At 40.8% G+C, this 19,875-nt stretch overlaps 1 protein-coding gene across 1 annotated transcript in view; it reads right to left on the bottom strand.

Annotated features, from left to right (window-relative positions):
* MMS22L (MMS22 like, DNA repair protein) overlaps positions 1 to 19,875 on the bottom strand; it is a 125,151-nt gene that overhangs the window by 67,352 nt on the left and 37,924 nt on the right. The window contains exons 5-12 of the mRNA XM_089665288.1: positions 14,277 to 14,454; positions 10,124 to 10,217; positions 9,425 to 9,555; positions 8,198 to 8,311; positions 7,281 to 7,460; positions 4,431 to 4,496; positions 1,989 to 2,108; positions 392 to 618 (exon numbers count right to left, since the gene is read on the bottom strand). Coding sequence (XP_089521414.1) covers positions 392 to 618; positions 1,989 to 2,108; positions 4,431 to 4,496; positions 7,281 to 7,460; positions 8,198 to 8,311; positions 9,425 to 9,555; positions 10,124 to 10,217; positions 14,277 to 14,454 — 1,110 coding nt within the window. The remainder of the gene's footprint in view (positions 1 to 391; positions 619 to 1,988; positions 2,109 to 4,430; positions 4,497 to 7,280; positions 7,461 to 8,197; positions 8,312 to 9,424; positions 9,556 to 10,123; positions 10,218 to 14,276; positions 14,455 to 19,875) is intronic.

The raw sequence follows: 19,875 nt of genomic DNA, 5'->3' as shown, positions 1-19,875 counted from the left end.
TCAACTGGGGGAAGGGAGGCATTCAAGCTCGATATCCAAAATAAAATAAAAAAATCACCACAAGCTACAAACTGTATCTGAAAGCACGTACTGTATGTATTACAGTTATCTACATTAATTCTAAAATCAATTAACCGGTTTATTCTAAGAACACATGCATGATTCCCAAAAGTGTTCAAAAGCCAACAAGTGTAATAATCCAACTTCAATACTAGAATATGGAAATATAATTTAAGATGAAAGAATGCAAAATAAATTAACAATAAGCATCTCTAAGCTGTCAAAAGATAGCAAAACAATTCAGTAGTCTAGCAAACTTTACAGAGCACATTAGCAGAATCTCAGTGTGGTAGTAAACCGTGCACGTGGAATAAGTTTATAACATACAAACCTTCCCTTTATTTGCTTCCATGGATGTATCCCACTGCTTTGCTTAGCTTTTTTCATCAGGCGTGCTATGATCCGTAGGAAAATGAGGTAGCTGTTATCAGACTTGTATAGGTCGGGACTGTGTTCATCAGCACAGCAGCTTTTCACTATTTCCAGCATTGAAAAGGGGGTTTTACGGACATTCGCCAGAGATTTTAATCCAAGCCAGGAGATATTAAAAAGACTGTTCTAAAAGCAGGAAAAAAAAAAAAAAAAAAGAAGGTGTGTTAGATTTGCTGAGGGCTGATGAAAAGCTCTTTCCACATTTAGAAAAAAAAAAAAAGACCATTTCATTCTTACGGGCCCATTCTTAATTGTGGGTTATGGCAACTCACATTAAAACAAAAGCATTAACAAAACACATGGCAATTGGGGTGTAACATGTTCAGTATCAGACTGCTCTCACCACTATCCCCCCCCCCCTTTCCTCTTTGTGGCAGCAAGTCTGAATATTCTCTAAATACTTGCTGCCACGATTCAAAGAGAGTGGTCGTGCAGAGCTCTACCGACACGGCCACATCATTGACTCACCGATCCCTGTGAATCAATGAACTACAAAGTACCAACAGCCTTTGCGGCTGTCTGCTTGTAGTTCTGAGTGCTGTGGTAGTTCATTGATTCTTCCTGTCAGTGTAAAAACTGCCTGCCCGTATGATGTACAGGCAGACAGTCTGCAGAAGACCTGCATGGCACCAGCGATCTGCTTATTGCTGGTACAATGCTTTCCAGGCTGCTTAAACAAAACAAAAAAAAGTAAATGCACATTTTTTATCTGCAAAAAAAAAAAATTGCATTTTTTATAAATTATATTAAAAGGTGAACTTATCCCTTTAAAAGAAATCATATGAAAATGTGCATTTCTGGGTTTTTTTTGCCTAGACACACATTAAGGTGATACTAAAAATTCAATTTTTTTTTTTCATCAAATAACAAACTTGTCATTTTTACCTGCTCTGTGCAATGGTTTTGCACAGAGCAGCCTCGATCTTCCTATTTTCGGGTCCTCCCCTGGTGCTCCTGGCTCCTCCCTCCTGCTGAGTGCTCCCCAAGCAAGTTGCTTGCTCTGGGGGCGCTTGTGCATTGCTCACTCCTGAGCTGCCTCTGTATGTCTATAAGACAAACAGTGAGGCTCAGCCCCACCCCCTCTTCACTGGCTGTGACTGACAGCAGAGGGAGCCAATGGCTCCTTCTTCTGCTGTGTCTGAGCTAATGAGGTGGTAAAGACCCAGGGGAACTACTGCTTTCGTGCACATTTCTGGATCAAAGATCAGGTTCGTACAAGTATATGGGGGGGAGCTGCACACTGAAGGTTTTTTTTTTTTTTTATCTTCCTGCATAAAATCCATGAAGGTAAAAACCTTCAGCTTTTAGAACCACTTTGAGAATCAAATCAATTTATTTTGAGTGACTTTTTTTTAGCGAAGCAGTACAAAAGTGTCATATCGTTCACATTCTGGTCAGTCTTTAAAACATGTCTAACATGTTAACACAACAAGGTGAAGAGGTGGAGGCTCAAAGTTTCACACCTTATTTGTTTTTCACAATACATTATTACTCACCAAGTTTTTACTGTAATAGTCCCACAGAATGGTAGCAGCAGTAAGGTTTGCCTCCCAAAGGTGACATAATGACAAGCAGCACTGCAAATACATTCGAAGCTGGTCCTCTAGGATTCCAGTCTTAAGAAAACATAAGAGCAAAAATATCTATTTAAACTGTGTGCAGCATACAGTCTAAAGAAGCTATGTGCGCATACACACTAAAATTATTTGTAGTCCATTTAGGGACACAAGAAATTATACTGTCAAGGTATACCGCTGGCCTTTATAAAGCAATAAGAAATGATCAAGACATGGGGGGAGGGGGACCTGTATCCTGTAATGTACTTCAATATAAGGAATTTACAGTTAACCACCCAGTAGAACTTGAAAAACATGTGAACAGAGAACCAGGTGGCAGCCTTACATATCTGGGATACAGATGCCTGATGGTGCAAAGCCCAGCGAATACCAACTACTCTGGTGGAATGGGCTCTGATCAGAAAGGTAGAAACCTTCCTTAAAGGAGTACGCCCTGGAAATGCATTCTTTATCTAATCCACCTAGCAAAAGGTGCAGCAGAAGAAAGGGTGTCCCTTACAAGGGCCCACGTAGCAGGAGGAAAAGGGATTTTCAATAAAGCTTTCAGGTTGACCCCGACAGCTGACAACATACAAACAATGCAGGGCAATTTCCTGGTCATGTTTTGGGGTAGGACTACCTTTAGGCAAAAAAGGTTTTGGCCTCAAAATCACCTCATTCTTGTCCGAAATAAGAAAAGGCTCTTTACCAAGAGAGCTGCTAATTCTAACTGTCTAACATGTGACGGGAACCTTAAAAATGAGATCTTCCAAAGGAATGTCTCTAATAGGTTCAAAAGGATGGGGTGAGTCACTGAGGGGCAGGGAGCACCAGGCTGAGATCCAAAGGTAACAACAAAGGAAAAGTCCTAATAAGGGGTTGCAAACCAAGGGGTTTCTGGAAGAAGATAGATAAGACAGACACTCAGGGGTCAGGCGCTAGCCAAAACCCGACCAAAGAAAGGCCAAAATACAAGTGTTAGAGTATTCCCTGGAGTAAGCCTTCTGTCTTCGCACATTACAAAGAAGGCCTTTCATTGTGCTTTGATAAATTGCTCAGGCGTTTGATTTCCTTTCTCTGAGCAAAGTGGAATGACCGAGTCAGAGCTACATCTATCCTTTAGGACCTGTGTTTTATTGGCCATGCAGTTAAACTAAGTGATTGAGAGATGGAACAGGGAAGCCTGGGTCAGCAAGATTGTTTGGAAGAGGCCAAGGCTCATCCACCTCAAAGTCTGAGTATGTTTGTGTACCACATTCTTCCAGGCAAGTTTGGTGCAATGATTCTCTATATTGTGCAGCAGTTAAGGTAGGATTATTGGAGGGAATACATAAACCAGCTGGAATTGAGCCAAAAAGGAAAATCACCAACATCTACTGTGAAGGCCAGAAAATCCCTTGGTCTTGGCTACAAATTTGTTCAGCTTGTTCAGAGCATGTCCACTGCAATGACAAGCTGTCTGTGACCACAGCTATTCATGACTGTGTGCACAGCTAGAAATTACCTGCGTTGATTGCAGCAGGAAGCCCTTTGGAAATAAATAATACCAAAAATCCTCTGCCAACTAAAATGAATAGTGTGCTACTATGACCTGCAGGTAATGTTGTTTAAAGTCAAGGACTAGATTCCATATACAGGGGAAACCGTCTTACCTTGTTGACACTGGACCTATTAGGGTCTAACCTTTGCCCATCACAAGGTATGAGAACCATAGAAATGGACCATGGCCCTGGACCTGTAGAATACCTTGCAGCCAACGTCAATCATTGCACGTTGTGTGAAGGCGAGTGCTTAACACAGGATCCTGATAGGCAGTGCAAGCCAAAGGCATTCAGATGTTAAAAGATCAAGCAGAAAAACTCAAATTATTAAAAAAGAAAATTACTTCCCCAAATGGGAACAGGTCCATCGTCTAATGACATTGGCAAAAAAAATTTGCAGTCTTATGGAATGGGTGGGGCTATAGTTATTCTCTAGGAGCAGCTCTAGCAAAAGTTTTTGCAACTTTGTTCACCTGAAGGTAGCCGCATATAAGCCATTTAGGGTGCCCCATGTCCTGCACTTTACAGTTAGGAATTGTCCCTTTAGGTTCCAGAGTAAAAAAAGGGCTTAAAATCTCTTCCCTAAACACTGTAGCAATAAACTTAAATCCCCTTGCAATCTAAAACAGGTAAAGTCATTCAAATTAATTATTTAAACTTACATAATAAAATTCTAAGATTCTTAATTAGGAAACCTATTCTTACTAAATAGATGACACTGGATGAAAGTCTGAAACTGCTTGAGGTGTTACATGGTGACTCAAGAAAATACTAAAACACAAGTTAACTCTCATAAGTTCAAAAACAAACATACTAGTGCAATAAAATCTGCGAACCTTACCTGAACATCTGTTGACCTTTTCAAAAGTTCTTCAACAAATTTCCAATTTGAAGAGATTTCAATGTGCTAAAAACAATGGATAAAAATAGACAGAAGTTGACTGGAGACAATTCAATAGTCTTGCAATGAGAAAATGGGATTTTTAATTACATGTAAAATCAATTTCTTGGAGTACAGGACACAGACACATTCAAAGCCGACTGGGTTACAGGCAGGTATCTCCAGGTGTTTGGACGCTGGTGCAAAAAAAAAAAAAAAAAAAAAAAAAAAAAAAAAAGGGAAGAAGAAAAGTTGTGGAGGACCCCATATAACCCCCAGTCTATTAGCAAGCACTGAGAATTGCAGGAAAAAAATAAATAAAAGTGGCCTGGGCCCTGTACTGTACTCCAAGAAATCGATTTTACAGGCAACTGAAAAATCCTGTTTTCTTGATTATACAGTACAAGACACAGACAGGTTCAGAGATGACTGGGACGTCCCCAAGCAATACCAATAAGGGCAACAAAATTAGCCAACAAGCTGCTCAGAAAAACCACAAGAGGTCCAAAAAAAAGCCAAACAACAGCCTGAAACACTTTGCAACCAAAAGAAACACTGGCCAATTTCTGAACATCCACCTGGTATAACTTAAGTTAAAATGTGAACTGAAGACCAGGTGGCTGCGTTACAAATCTGCAACACAGAACTTTGGTATTGAAAGACTCAGCATGCCCGATCCCTGGCTGAATAGGCCTCAATCACAACTTGACAGATCCACCTAGAAATGGTGGCACAATATGCAGGGAGTCCCTTGCAAGAACCCTCCAGAATCACAAAGAGGGAATGAGATTGCAGCTACAGCCTCTTTGAGACAAAGTAGCCTCTATCAGCCTGAACCACATCCAGAGTTAGGACATTGCAAGGGTGTTAAGGAGCAGGGCAAAAGTATGGAAGTACCATGTCCTAATTAAAAAGTAAAAGGACAACAACAACATCATAGGCAGTAAAACAGGATTTATGACTTGCTGGTAAAATCCATTTCTTGGAGTAAGACTAGCCATAGATAATTTGATTTCTTCCGTGCACCCACAGAGAATGGGATACAGCAATCATTGACAGGCCAAGAAGATGATCAAAGAGAAGGCTTCAAAACACTGCAACCAAAAGTCACATCCTCAGTGGCTCTAACACCCACCTAATAAAATATTGTAAAAGGTGTGAACTGAAGAAGTTGTGGATTTGAAGACCTGGAGAATTGGAAGCTTGATGATGGAAGAGGTAACAATAACCCTATTAGAGTGAGCCATTGCCATAAAAGATGGAACCTTTCCGTTCAACCCATACACTTGGAAGAAGTTCAAAAATCCATCTGGAAATAGACTTAGTAGCTGCATGACCCGTTCTTTGTCCAGCAGCAGGACAAAGTCCGTTTTCTTGACCGCGGTTGTTACTTTCAGATACATCCTGATAGCCTGTACCACATCCAATGAGTAAAGAGCCCTATCCCCACTGGTGATTGAGGCCGTGGAAAAAAATCCAAACAAAAAACAAAATGGATATCCTGGTTGAGATGCAAAGCCTAAACCACCATAGACATGAAGACAGACAAGGGCAAATTCACCTTATGATGCAATTAAAACGGCTTTCTTCAAGAAAGTGCTGCCAACTCAGAAATCCTTTGTGTCAAGGTAATGGTAACCAGGAACACCACCTTCTGAGTCAAAAGCTTAGTCGATAAAATAGCAGACGGTGGTTGCTCCTGAAAAGGATGCCTTCGAACTTGAGACAGCAGCCTCTAACATCCTACATCTTTTTCCTCCACTCTCCCACTTATGGAAGCCCTCCTTGCTTAAACATGAGAAGTGCATCATACCAGACAAGGCTACAGATAGGTCTCAGGAGGGGAGGGAACCAGAAAGGAGATCTCTGAGTTAACTATCAGTGGCTAAATGTCCTGGTTCATGTACAGTGTGCCTGTGGCTCTCAAGATGCAGGCAGGGCAGCAAGACCACCTAGGACTGGCCATGGCTGCGCCCAAAAGAAAGGGATTAACCCCATAGCTGGCACAGCAGTCAAAAAAATGAAGCAGAAGGATGTCATGGGGATTTAGCTTAAAAGCAAACAACCCCTGGATACAAGCATACCTCCAAGGGAGGGTGGGAGACCCAGTCAGACAGGAAATGTACATACCCATCACCCACCAGTAGTTGCCTACAACATGGGAAACAGCGAGGGAGGTTCAGGGACTGGGTCACACTGATGCAGGTTGCATCTGTCCTGGACCCTGCCGCTAACCCAACATGCTTCACTACGTGCCAAGGTGGGTGCCTAATGCAGGATCCAGTGAATTTATAGGCTGACCCTGGGTCGTCCCCAATGGGGTCCGGGTATCATTTCCAAAGCAGTCACCATGAAACACTGATTTGGCCTCTACATAGGATATTTAGCCAGAACACAGGGAAGAAAAGTTGATTGTATAAATCATAAATTTATACTTAAAATAAATAAATAATCCCTATTCAGTAGAGAGAAGACATCTAGCATTTAAAGACACTGGCAAAGAATTTAGGCTTGCTGGGAGCGAGAGGGACTTTATGGGGGTTCTTACAGCTTCTTTTCCCACCAGTGTCTAATCACCTGAAAGTACCTGCCTGTAACCCAATCATCTTTGAATCAATCTGTGCCCTGTACACCTGTTTTTTAGCTGAACATTTTTCACTTTCAATTAAAGTTGTATGTAACTTAGAGGAGGAGTGCACCTACTTATAAGTAAAAACCATAAAACTTATGTGACTTCTCTTTACATTGCCTTGATGTTCAAAAAAACTGACCCCATGCCAATATTATAGTACTCATAATAAACAAACATACACGCTCTTCTGGATTCCCATTCCGATCAAGCTGATACAGTGGTGAAAGGTGTGCAACAATCCACCAACAGAGGCCCAAGGCATCTTTACATTTTACTGCATTGCAGATGTAATGTACTTCACTACCTCCAAGACCTTGAAGAAGCTTCCGCAACAAAATACTGAGTAAACTCCAGAAGTTCTGAAATACAAAAATTACATAAAAATACTACTTTTATTTCATTAGAAAAATATGCACTCAAATAAAATTTCCTTTCTACAATGCTTTTATTGCTTGCAGGAGTGCCTTGCAAGACACTGGCCTTATAGTTCACCTGTACCAGGTAAGTAAAGACAGACATCCACACCCACAAATTTCACTCACCGCCACGCCAATCTACAGTGACCACCACTGCACTGACATGCCCTTGCACAGTGGCTGTTGACAATGTCACAGCAAATCATGTGCCACAAACTGCTGAGCTCTGTACACTATATTATACAATCATGCCACAAGGAAATGTTTAAAGGAATTCAGTATTTATCCCATTTAACAGGAACAGTTTTGCTATTCAAAATGTAAAGCAGATAAAACAACACTGTCAGAGGAACATTCAAAAGGTATACCCACTTCATCAGATTCAAAATGTGTGTCCACCTGTTAACCGATAAATACAGTGGCTGGCATCACAAATCTACTTCTAAAGAGGTCAAAAGCCTGACTCTTTGGTTTACATAGTCAAAGTATCTAAATAAGTCAAAAGTAAAGTTAGAACTCTGGAACTGCATATTTGCTCCAGTTAGACACCATAGCATAGAAGCACTGAAGCTATAGGGCAATCATTTCATTCAAACAACTAGAATATCAGAAACCGAGGCCTTCGGATTTTTATTTTTAAGTGCTCTGTGAATAAAAAAAAAAAAATTGTAAAACCTTACCTCCGATGAAGAGGTTTTGCTCCTGTGGTCGACAAGCTGGATAACTAAGACCCACATTTCTTTGATGCATACACAAGGAAAAAAATGACTAATAAAGGCTTCAGATGGGCGTACCTGGATAAAAATAAGTGAAAAAACAATCTTAAGGCAATATAACAGGTCTTTGTATTTAACAAAGGTAGTAGTACCAGCAAAAAGCTGTTTAACATTAGGTCCCCGACACATCCATGAGGCCACGTTTGAAGCTGGAAAAAAGGAGGTATAACTTGGAATTGCAAGGAGAGTTCTTTATAGTTAAGCAGCAAAATGTGGAACTCTCTTCCCTGGATAGTGGTATCAGCTGACAAATTAAAAAATACTAAATATCTTGCTTAGCCCCTTGAGGCGGACTGTCTCACTGAAATTGGTCTTCTTACACGAGACCACATATATGCATACATGTCTTTGTGCTGGCACCTGATCACTGTGAGGCTCTGATAGCCTCTGACTGGCTATCACTGATCATTCACTGTAGAGCCCACCCAGTGCATTTTTACACTTCTGAATGGAGAGAATGATACATTGCATCGTTCTCCCCTTGCTACAGAAGGAAAATGTAAAAAAAACACACGAAAAAAGTGTGCAAAATAAATAAATAAATGCCAGGGTCAAAGGACAGTATAATTTAGTGGGTAAAAAAATAAAAACCTACATGCACACACACACACAAAAAATAACATACACACATGTGATATAGTTGCAATCGTCAGGAGAATTTATTTGGGTTGTTTGGTTGTAGGTTATAGTTGCAGCAAAAAAGAAAAAAAAAAAAATTACAACCAAATTTTCAAAAATTATTTTTCATTTATTTATTTTTTTACTATTTTGGGCCAGCTTTCCTTTGATAATAAAGCAAGAGATACATACAATTAGGAGATATCTATTACCATTTACCACCAAACGTAAGCCCAATATGTCCTGAAAAACAAAGGTATATTCCACCTAGGTACAGCAAGTGGCTGTGATGATATGCAGTTTAACTAACACGTCAAAGTTTCAAAATTGCGTTCAGGCATTAGTATTTGTTTTACCCTCTCATGAAGGGGTTAAAATAAGCACACACAGAGGTGTATGTGCATTTGTAGAGAACTCAAAATGACACACACAGGTTGGACTTGATGGACCTGTGTCTTTTCAACCTCATTATATACCAATTAATATTACAGTGCGGATTATAAAATAGAGTACCTTAGAAAACTTGGCTGCTGCAAGGGCAATGAGACCACAGATTAGGTTTTCACAATGCTCCTCAAACAAGCTCACATTTGTCAAGTTTTTGCCAAAAAGATTTATAAACTGATGAGCATACACAATATGACCTAAAAATGAAATATATCCATATTAGATACACAAGTAATGAAAGCAAAAAACTTTGTTGCAGATATCCTCATGCACAATGCAAGACCAGAGAAGGGTAGGAGACCAGGAAAAAAAACAAAAAAAACCTCACTAAAAGTGACACTAGACTATATCCTAATTCTCCAAAAAATAATCTACACACCTGTATCTAATTTTAATTAAACTGTTTCCTATGTTTTTCTGCTTTGTAACATCCTCCTTGAGCTTCCAAACCTCTTTATCCCCTCACTTCCTTTTGACAGAGCAGTGCATGTTAGTTGAGGTCATGTTCAGGGTTCTATGTACACTACCCATTGCATAGTCACTACTCCATCTCAGGAGCAAGCAAGAGAAGGTGGTTATATTCCTACATACAGTGAGAACGAATGTAGAACAGCCTTAAAAAAAACTTTTAAAATAAATGTTTCATAGCAGGTACATATGAGAATACAGTATATAACCAACTTGAATGCAATGCAGAAACAAAACAGAACAGTTAGCAGTAAAAAGACCTCCAAACTGAAATTTATTCAAATATAAAGAAAATACCTTGCATTTTTTCTCCTAAAATTTGAAGGATTTCTAAAATGGACCAATGAATATCCAAGTAAAGGTGCAGCAGATGCCATGAAGCAGGAAAGACCTAGCAATAAGCAAAATATTAAAATCACAAACCATATTTCATAATTTTTCAGAGAACATACTACAAAAAAAACATTCCCCTAAATGCTTCTAAAAATGTAAGCAATGCTGCAACATCAATTTTCTATACTGCCAAAGGACAGGCGCCTGATTTTTGTGCACACTATGCACAGGGCTACAACCCATGGTAGAGTGGAAGCCAGGCTCCATTTAGCAGTCATATTTAAACAGCCTCCACTCTACCTAGTAGAGGCTGTGATACTGGACTCTAAAAAGAAGGGATGAGGGCAGACAGAAGGCTCCATGGCTTGATGCCTAGTCAGGGAGAAATTTAAGACCGGGATATAGTGTGCAGCCTAGACGGATTGCAGGATACAGGGCATTTTCTTATTCAATGATAGGGTTATGCTTCCACCTCCACTGGCAACTAAAAAGAAAGGAAATCTGCCCAGGCATAAACCCTTCCAGCTAGGCATAGCTTCAGGTTTTGAAGAAAGCCATGAAATGATTAAAGGAAGAGAGGAGTACTCCCTGTTTTCTGTGATGTACTCAAAAAAAAATATGTATGGGGAGCTAAAAAAATCCCATCTTCTCTGTATCGTATTGGGCTTCTTCATATTCATTATAATAGGGATGTCTCAAAGCAATAAACAGGAGGAGAGGGCAACACGGCAAAAGGCCCCTAACAACAAATTCAGAACAGGTTAGAATCTCATACAGCAAGCTTGCAACACTTGCTGAGCAAAGGTAACGCCCTCAGAAGCTCAAACACCCACTTGATAGAACTGCCTAAAAGTATGAACCGAAAACCAGGAAGCAACCTTACACAACTGATCTACCAGGGCCTGATGTCTAATAGCTCAGGAAGCACCAGCGATCTAGTTCCAATGCTGCACACAAAGTATGTAATTCAAGATGGCAGCTACCATTAGATGCCACCCGGAATTATATCACCGGCCGCAACTGTGCCTGAGTGCGCAGAACAGTCACTGCATATACCAGCTGAAGGGGGCAGACAGAAGAATTCTTTAGGAGCCAAGGATCCTTTTTACTTCCAAAGTCCGCTATAACTGAATATCATACTGGCCCAGCTGTGGCATGTAACCAGAGCACAGTGTATGAAATGAACAGAACACCATATCGCAAATTGCTAATAAAGATTAAATAAACAGATCCTGTAGGGTAGTAACAGCAGGGAAGACAACTACAAAGCTCACTGAACTGATGAATGGGAGTAAAAAAACAAAAGCGAATAGTTCCCCCCTACACCAGCACAATGTATGGTTATCACCTGGGCACTTAAAAGCCCATGCTGCAGGACCCAAAAGAGGATCCAAACTTTACTCGTCTCAGTGGCTTTTGCCATGAAGGCCTGCAGGGAATCGACCAAGCTGGGGATCACTGCCCTGGGCCTGTATAGCACTCTGCCTGCTCGCAAGGCAATGTATAATTGCACAGGGTCTCGTAGGGAGTTCAGTACCGAATGGCAATATTACAGGCTGTCCCCCGCCATTCTGTCACAAGGTCTGGGTATCATTTCACAATGCAGATAGCTGTAGGCAACAGATCTAGATAAGCTAGTCCCCTACTCCTGACCGCTTCCCATTCAGACCCTGTACATAAATGGCCGGACATACCGCTGCGCCCCTCACGTCTGCCGCTTATGCGCGTGCTGGGAGAGCACAACACGTGATCAGTGCGGACACAGAGGAATACTGGTCCTTATAATTTTCTTGCATCATGGTTTACTACGGTGTGATCTCTATGATATATATGAACACAGATTTTTCAAAGGTTTTATGGACTGATGAGATGAGAGGGGCTCTTGACAGACAAGAAGGATGGGCCTGGGGCTGGATCAGTAACAGGCACAGAGCTCCACTTTAACTTGGATAAACAGCAAGGTGGAGGTGAGGTACTGGTGTGGGCTGGTATTAAAGATGGACTCAAAATCAACTCCCAAACCTACTGCCAGTTTTTAGAAGACCCTTTCTTCAAGCAGTGGTACAGAAAAATCATCTTTCAAGAAGACCATGATATGTATGCAGGACAATGCTCCATCGCATGCACTGAAGTATTCCAGTGCTTGGCTAGCCAGTAAAAGCGTTAAAGATGAAAGAATAATGACATGGCCCCTGCCTCACCCCTATTGACAACTTGTGGGCCCTTCTTAAACAGATTTATGTTGAAGGAAAACAGTACACCTCTCTGAACAGTGTCTGGGTGGCTGTGGTTGCTGCTGCATAAAAGATTGATTGTCAACACTTCAAGAAACTGACAGGACTCCATGAATAGAAGGATTATGACTGTTATTGAAAAAAAGAAAAAAAAAAAAAAGTGGCTATATTGGTCACCAATTTTTTTTTTTTTTTTTTTTTTTTTTAAATGTTAGAAATGTTTACTTGTAATATTTGAGTTGTTTATTATTCTAACTTTAAGCACTTGCTCTCCTGAGGATTTACCCCCCTTCCTGACCAGACCATTTTTTTGCGATACGGCACTGCGTTACTTTATCTGACAATTGTGCGGTCATGCAACGCTGCACCCAAATGAAATTTACATCTTTTTTTCCACAAATGGAGCTTTCGGTGATATTTGATCACCTGTGCGTTTTTATTTTTTTGCGCTATAAATAAAAAAAAAAGACTAACAATTTTGAAAAAAAAAAAAAGACAAGACAAAAAACAATATTTTTTGCTTTTTGCTAGAAAACATATCCAGTAAAAAGAAAAATCAAATTTCATCATAAATGTAGGCCAAAATGTATTCGGCTATATGTCTTTGCTAAAAAAAAAAAAAAAATCCTAATACAGTGATCAGTGCTAATAAAAAGCACTGACACTGGGTAGGAAAAGGTTAACATGTGGGGTGATCAAAGGGTTAGCTGTGTGCTGTGCTTCACTGTGTAAGCACGCTGCTTTGAGCAATACAAAGCAGCATGCTGGAGTTGACAGGGAGAGATCTGTATTGTTTACATACAGACCTCTCCCCGGTCAGAGATACCCGGCGATCGCCAGGTGCCGGCAGGGAATCACCGGCTGGGACCCAGTGATCGACAGCTGTAGCCGCCAACAGCAGCGCGGGTAGAGCGCAAGCATGCCTCCTACCCAGAAATTCAAAATCATGTATATAGATACACATGAGATTTTGCGTAGTCCTGCTTGCCCTGTAGCAGTAGTTCTGCTATAGGGCGGTCAGGAAGTGGATAATGGATGAAAATAAACATGTAAAATGGGAGCATTTTCGTTGTTCATTTAGTTGCATAATAATTGTGCACACATAGATACTCAGGAGACCTCACTTTTACTTTCTAAACATTCAGGTTTGAGGTTTATTAACATTTTGGATTGACCAAGGACACTGTAGTTATTCAATAATGAAACTAATCTTCAAAAATGCAACTTGTCTAATAATTGCACACACAGTGTAGAAGGGGGGAGGAAGTGTCCAGACTTGAAGTGGTTAATTTATTTACTAGATTGTCAGTTGATGTATGCTAAAATAAATCAGATAAACAAAATCAAACCTTTTCAAAGATTACCAGCCCTTTTGAGACAATAAGTGCATCTGGTTAAGGTCTGTTTACATGCTTCCTGCACACATCATTGTCTTTTTGCTGTAGCAGAAAGCAGGTCTGATGTCCCTTGCATGTAAATTATGCACTTCTGTACAAACGTGCAATTTCAGTCTGCCTAGGAATATCCACTCCTCCAAACTGAATTCTAACCATCAAGGCATTTTTCTATTAGCAAACTTCTCTCAAGAGCCAGACCAATGCTTGTTTCAGGGTTAAGAAACTTCAAGGAGGAGTATTAAGGCAGGGTGCTGTAATGTTTTCAGGAAACTGTGTAGAGCACCCTGTCAGCCCCTCCCACCAACCATGAACTGCAATGCGCATAGAGAAGTACAGATACCCAGTGATGATGGCATTAGGTCTAAAATATATGCAATGCAATGAAAAAAATAATTATGTTAAGAGTTCTTTAGCATGTTGATGAGGGGGGAGAAAGGAACCATTTGGGGGTAACATATAGCCAGATTAAACTTAAGATAAACAAACCTTGCCATGATGATGAATAGTGAAAGCTCCAAGAATGCTGCTTGGAAGTTCCTGTAGTGGTCCAATGTGCAGGCTCAAACAGTGCAGCTCTTCAATGAGCTTGGAGGGAAACTGGGCATCCATTTCATCGTAAGGGTGAGCCAAAAGATCATCTTGCTGCTTTGGGGAATCTAAAAATCTACACAAATTACAACACAATGAAGAAAGATCCAGTTATAAGACCTTTATTAAATTGTTTTCATAACTATTGATATATGGCTATGATTACATACAAATACTGTGGTTTAGGCTCTGGAGATGTTGGTAAAGTTATTTTAAAAGTTGTTGAACTTACTGGGATTGGTGGAAAAATTTTCTTACGTTCAATTGTTACTAGGATCCTGGACAATGCTGAACTTTGGACTGACAGCAAACACTACCTCTGGACTGTTCAGGAATAATATACAAGGCCAAACCTGCCACTTCGTGTTAGCGGCCACAGAGCGAATACAAGGATTCAGGGACAAACAACTATCCCAGAGGAACAAGGCTGCATTGTTATATAAAAACAGGTTAATAGCAAAGATTCAACTGGTTTCAAGCTATAGAGCAAATAGGTGCCTACTCTGGGTTGCAAAAACTGGGACAAATCCCAAATTCTTCCGACTGACCATTTTCCAACAACTTCTGGCCAATCTACCCTCAGTCCATGTAGACTCCTTCCGATACCTAGGGGTAAAGGTCTGCCACCGTCTTAGGGATTATATCCCCCTAAATATTGAACCTTTGTTCACTCTGCTTAACTACTTGCCTACCAGGCACTTTTACCCTGTTCCTGCCCAGGCCAATTTTCAGCTTTCAGCACTGTTGCACTATGAATGACAGTTGAGCAGTCATGCAACACTGTACCCATATGAAATTTTTATCTTTTTTTCCCCACACAAATAGAGCTTTCTTTTGGTGGTATTTAATTACCACTGGGTTTTACATTTTTTGGCACTATAAAAACGAAAAAGTGCAAAAAAAAAAAATGTTTTCTTTGTTTCTATTATAGAATTTTGCAAACAGGTAAATTTTCGCTTTCACTGATGTGCGTTGATGAGGCTGCACTGATGGGAATTGATTAGGATGCACTGATGATGCTGCACTGATGGGCATTAATGGGCAGCACTGCTGGGCACTTTTGGGGCTGCACTGATAATCAGTGCCCTGATTATCAGTGCGGATGTCCTCTGTGACACTTGCCGGTTATCGGTAGTACTTTCCTCACGTTCTGACAGCGTGAGGAAAGTGCTGCCAATAACAGAGAACTGTATTTACTTTGTGATCAGCTGTGTCAGACACAGCTGATCATGTGGTAAAAGGCCACTGTGACTGGTCTTTTACCTCGTCATGTGATCAGCTGTGTCCCTAGGACACAGCGATCACAGACAGCACCAGGCGCGCGTTCTGGGAGGACGTCATATGATGCCCTCCCAGAACTGGACGACCGTGCTGTAGTCATTTGGCTATAGCACGGTTGAAAGTGGTTAAACAAAAAACACAAATTTGGTCCAAACTTCCTCTAGATGTTATGGGAAGGATCAATCTAACTAAAATGGTTCTATTACCAAAATGTTTATATATGCTATGGCATTCCCCAGTGTATATACCACTCAAATTCTTTAAATCTATAGATTCCATCCTCAACACCTTTTTTATGGGGCAGTGGTCATCACAGACATTCATGGCTTACTTTATAAAAAAAAAAAAAAAAAAAAAAACCAACATCATTAGGAGGTGCATCTCTACCCAATTTTAATTTGAATTATTAAGCTGCTCACTTATCTCACTTTTATCACTTTGACAAGGTAGATCAGAGGAGATGCCAAACCTTGGTGTGCAGACAACCTCCCCACCACCAACACATATTGGAATTGGGTAGACACAAAATTGGAAATCCCTCCTTCGTAATCATACCCCGCTCTGGTATATTCATCATCTACCAGAATTATTGCAAATTCCATACCAGATCCTATGGCCATCCAGAGGAGCTTTTCACCTAGCTCAGATATTAAACCCAACAGGTCTGAAAAAGTTTCATGAACTGCAAGCTGGGTTCTCCCTTCTAAATTCCATGTTGTTTAATTACCTTCAGCTGCAACATGCAGTGAGAGCCCAATTCCAAGATGCAACCCCCCACATACCCCTATGGCTTTGGTAATCTTTAGCTCTGACCCCACCAACTTGATTTCTGTACTATAGAACATATTACTGGACACCCTCTGCAATTAAGCTAGCTTACAAAGCGAAAACTATATGGGAAAACAACTTAAGAAACCTGGAGGAAGCTGAATGGGGAAAAAATATTACAGTTACAAAATGGTCTCTCCCAGGATCCCAAACACTAACTCAAATATATATCTTGCACAGGGCTTACCTGACTCAAGTTCGTGTCTCTGGCTATAAAACACACATCTCCGTATGCCCTCTCTGTGCACAACAGACAGGAATCTTTTTCCACCTCATCTGGTCCTGCCCGATGATCCAGACATACTGGACCCAGATTCAATTTCAACATGACCTCATGGGATCCCCACCATCTCTAGACCCCAAACCCTGCCTACTTGGGTCCTTTCCAGACAGTGAAATGGATAAATTCCCTAATATATTTTTGCAAGAAACATTTATTACCTGAAAAGCGATTGCAAAGCAACTGGATGCAGACAACCCCTCCTAAGTGTGATAACTGCATAAGAGGTGAATTCCACCCTACCCTACAGAAAGCTGGTTTATGTACATAGAGGTTGCCCCACTAAATACAATAAATTCAGGGACAGATGGCTGCCAAACAAGCCACATGCTTGCCAGAAGACTCCTGAACTCCATGTCAGAATTGATCATTTGTTATTTAAACGCATTGTTTCCTTACAAACAATGCCATTGTTGTATACCCAAGCAAAGCTATCTGATGGATGTACAGGCACAGAGTTAAGTGATATTACTGGTCACTAAACCGGATACGGAATTGGCAAAATTTGTACTTGCAAAAGTTAACACTGAAAGGATGATTGTCTCATCTGCTTATTCACTTTAATAAAGTTGTTTTTTTTAACGTAAAAAATATTCAACTGGACTTCCCGTTATATTCATATTTCGTAGCTTATCCAGGCCACGTTTTCAGTGAGCGTAAGGAAGATACCTCAGCAGGCTCTTTTTTGCAGAAGAAACAACAACAGTTGGCAAATCATCAGGGTAGAGATGTTAAAACAGGATTATATACAGATGACAGATGGTGTTGAAAGTTCGCATCCTTATTCAGGGATGGTTGTTCCATTTGGACTTAAAGGGCATCTTACGAACTAGTTATCTGGCTAATGAAGAAGGATGTGTATTTAGGATGTACAAACTTCTGCCTCATTGTATTTCTGAGCTTAAAAGGCACAGGAGTGTGATGTTTGTTAAAGATCCTTCCGAGTTTTACCAAACACTCCAGCTACATATGAGATGGCTATATTGCTCTGCATGTTCTTCTTCTCCCTCCTGTTTGATAGCTTAGGTAGCCATAAATTTTGAAAAGCATGCCTGGTGTCAGTGTTCTTTATCTTTAGACTCTAATTTTTGCTACCATCTCAGCCAAATATTGCAAAGTGCTAACAATTTCGAGTTTGTGTTTTTTTTTTTTTTATAAATATTTATTAATTTTCAATTCATATACAAGTCATTTCAACATTTATATTAAAATATATTTGTCAAAAACATATTTTCTCCTTATACAATTTATTCCTACCGTATATACTCGAGTATAAGCCGACCCGAAAATAAGCCGAGGTACCTAATTTTACCACAAAAAACTGGGAAAAACTATTGATTCGAGTATAAGCCGGTGGTGTCAGTGGGGGGAGGAATAGTGCCCCATCGTTGGTGTCAGTGGGGGGAGGAATAGTGCCCCATCATTGGTGTCAGTGGGGGGAGGAATAGTGCCCCATCATTGGTGTCAGTGGGGGGAGGAATGATACTTACCTTACTGACCCCTGCTCCAGCCTGGGCTCGCTCGCTCACTCCCTCTCACATGGTACACACTTACCGGTCAGATGTCTTCCTTCTCCGGCCGCTTTCCTCCTCTTCACTCGCTCGATCTTCGCGGTGCCGCTCGGCTCCTCCTCTCCAAGCTCCACCTCCTCGCCGGTGATTGGGCGCCTGTGTGCCTCTCCTGAGCTACAGTTCCAGCGGCCAATCACCGGCGAGGATTGATCCCGGGGGTGTGTCCAGATGACAGGGACGGCATGTCATCCCGCCCACACCTGCAGACGTTGACTCGAGTATAAGCCGAGGGGGCCGTTTTTCAGCACAAAAAATGTGCTGAAAAACTCGGCTTATACTCGAGTATATACGGTATATATGACTTTCTTTTCTTACCATCCCCCCCCCTCCCATACACTCCCCCCTCCATCTCCCCATCCCCTCCCATCCTTCCCTCACCCTCCCACGCTCTACATTCTCTCTGCTCTCATTTACTCCATATAATTCTGTTGTTCCTGAATCCAATTCTAAACCGACTACCTGGGACCTTATCTCTTCATCTATTTCGCCATTTCTTTATACTCTTTCCAGCCTTTCCATTTTATATTATACGTCTCCAACTTGTCCACATGCGTATAGTACGGTCTTTCTGTCCCAGCGATCTGATTTACTCTGCCCATCCAATCCTCCTCAGTTGGCACCTCTCTTTTCTTCCAAAACCTAGGTATCAGGCTCTTTGCTGCGGTCAAATAGTGCCATATCCCCGAACTCTTATATGCTTTCACTGGGAGTTCTGAGATATGGAGGAGACATAATTCTGGGTCTAATCCTATATTGATTTTAGTGATTTTCCCTATCAAATAAACTATCCTCCGCCAAAACACCTGTATTTCTGAACACTCCCACCACACATGATACCACGTGCCCACCTCTCCACAGCCTCTCCAACACATCTGTGAGATTTCCATATTCATCTTGTGCTCCAGGTAGGGGGTAATGTGCCATCTATTCAAACACTTATAATTTATTTCCACTTCTCTCATACTAATATTTTCGTGAATTAATGTGAACATCTTCTTCTCCTCCTCCTCTATTTTTCTTCCCATATCGCTTTCCCATTTCTCTATGTGCATTAATTTTGTGTCTGTGTCAAGTTCCATTAATATCTTGTGTATTTTTGCCGTTCCGTGTCTACCATTTCCCCGTGACTCCAAAATTCTCTCAAATGGATTCCAGTCTTTTCTAGTTCTTATAGGTTTTGGAAGGCTTTCAAAGAAATTCTTCAGTTGGTAATATCTTAATCTATCCATCTTATTAAAGACTTCACCCTTTCTTTCCTCCATATCCTTATATGACTCAATTTCCTCTCCTACCATTATATCTCTCAATTGCGCCTCCTGTTTTATAATCCATTTCCCTGCTATGCTATCTTTTCTCGGGATTAAATATTTTGTGTTCCTAAGTGGTATTAGTTGTGAATTAAAAACCCACCCCTTTTGTCTGTGTAATAAATCCCATTCTTTTAGAACATTAAGAGTGTACGTGCTTGTGCTCTCCTCTAATTCTCCCACCCAGATACTATTATTCAAACTTATTCCACTCAGTGCTTTCTCAATTT

Source organism: Staurois parvus, unplaced genomic scaffold, assembly GCF_062004578.1.
Source record: "Staurois parvus isolate SC_StPar_1 unplaced genomic scaffold, SC_StPar_1.0 ptg000048l, whole genome shotgun sequence".
Taxonomy (NCBI): Eukaryota; Metazoa; Chordata; class Amphibia; order Anura; family Ranidae; genus Staurois; species Staurois parvus.
This window is presented reverse-complemented; position numbering and strand designations above follow the sequence as displayed.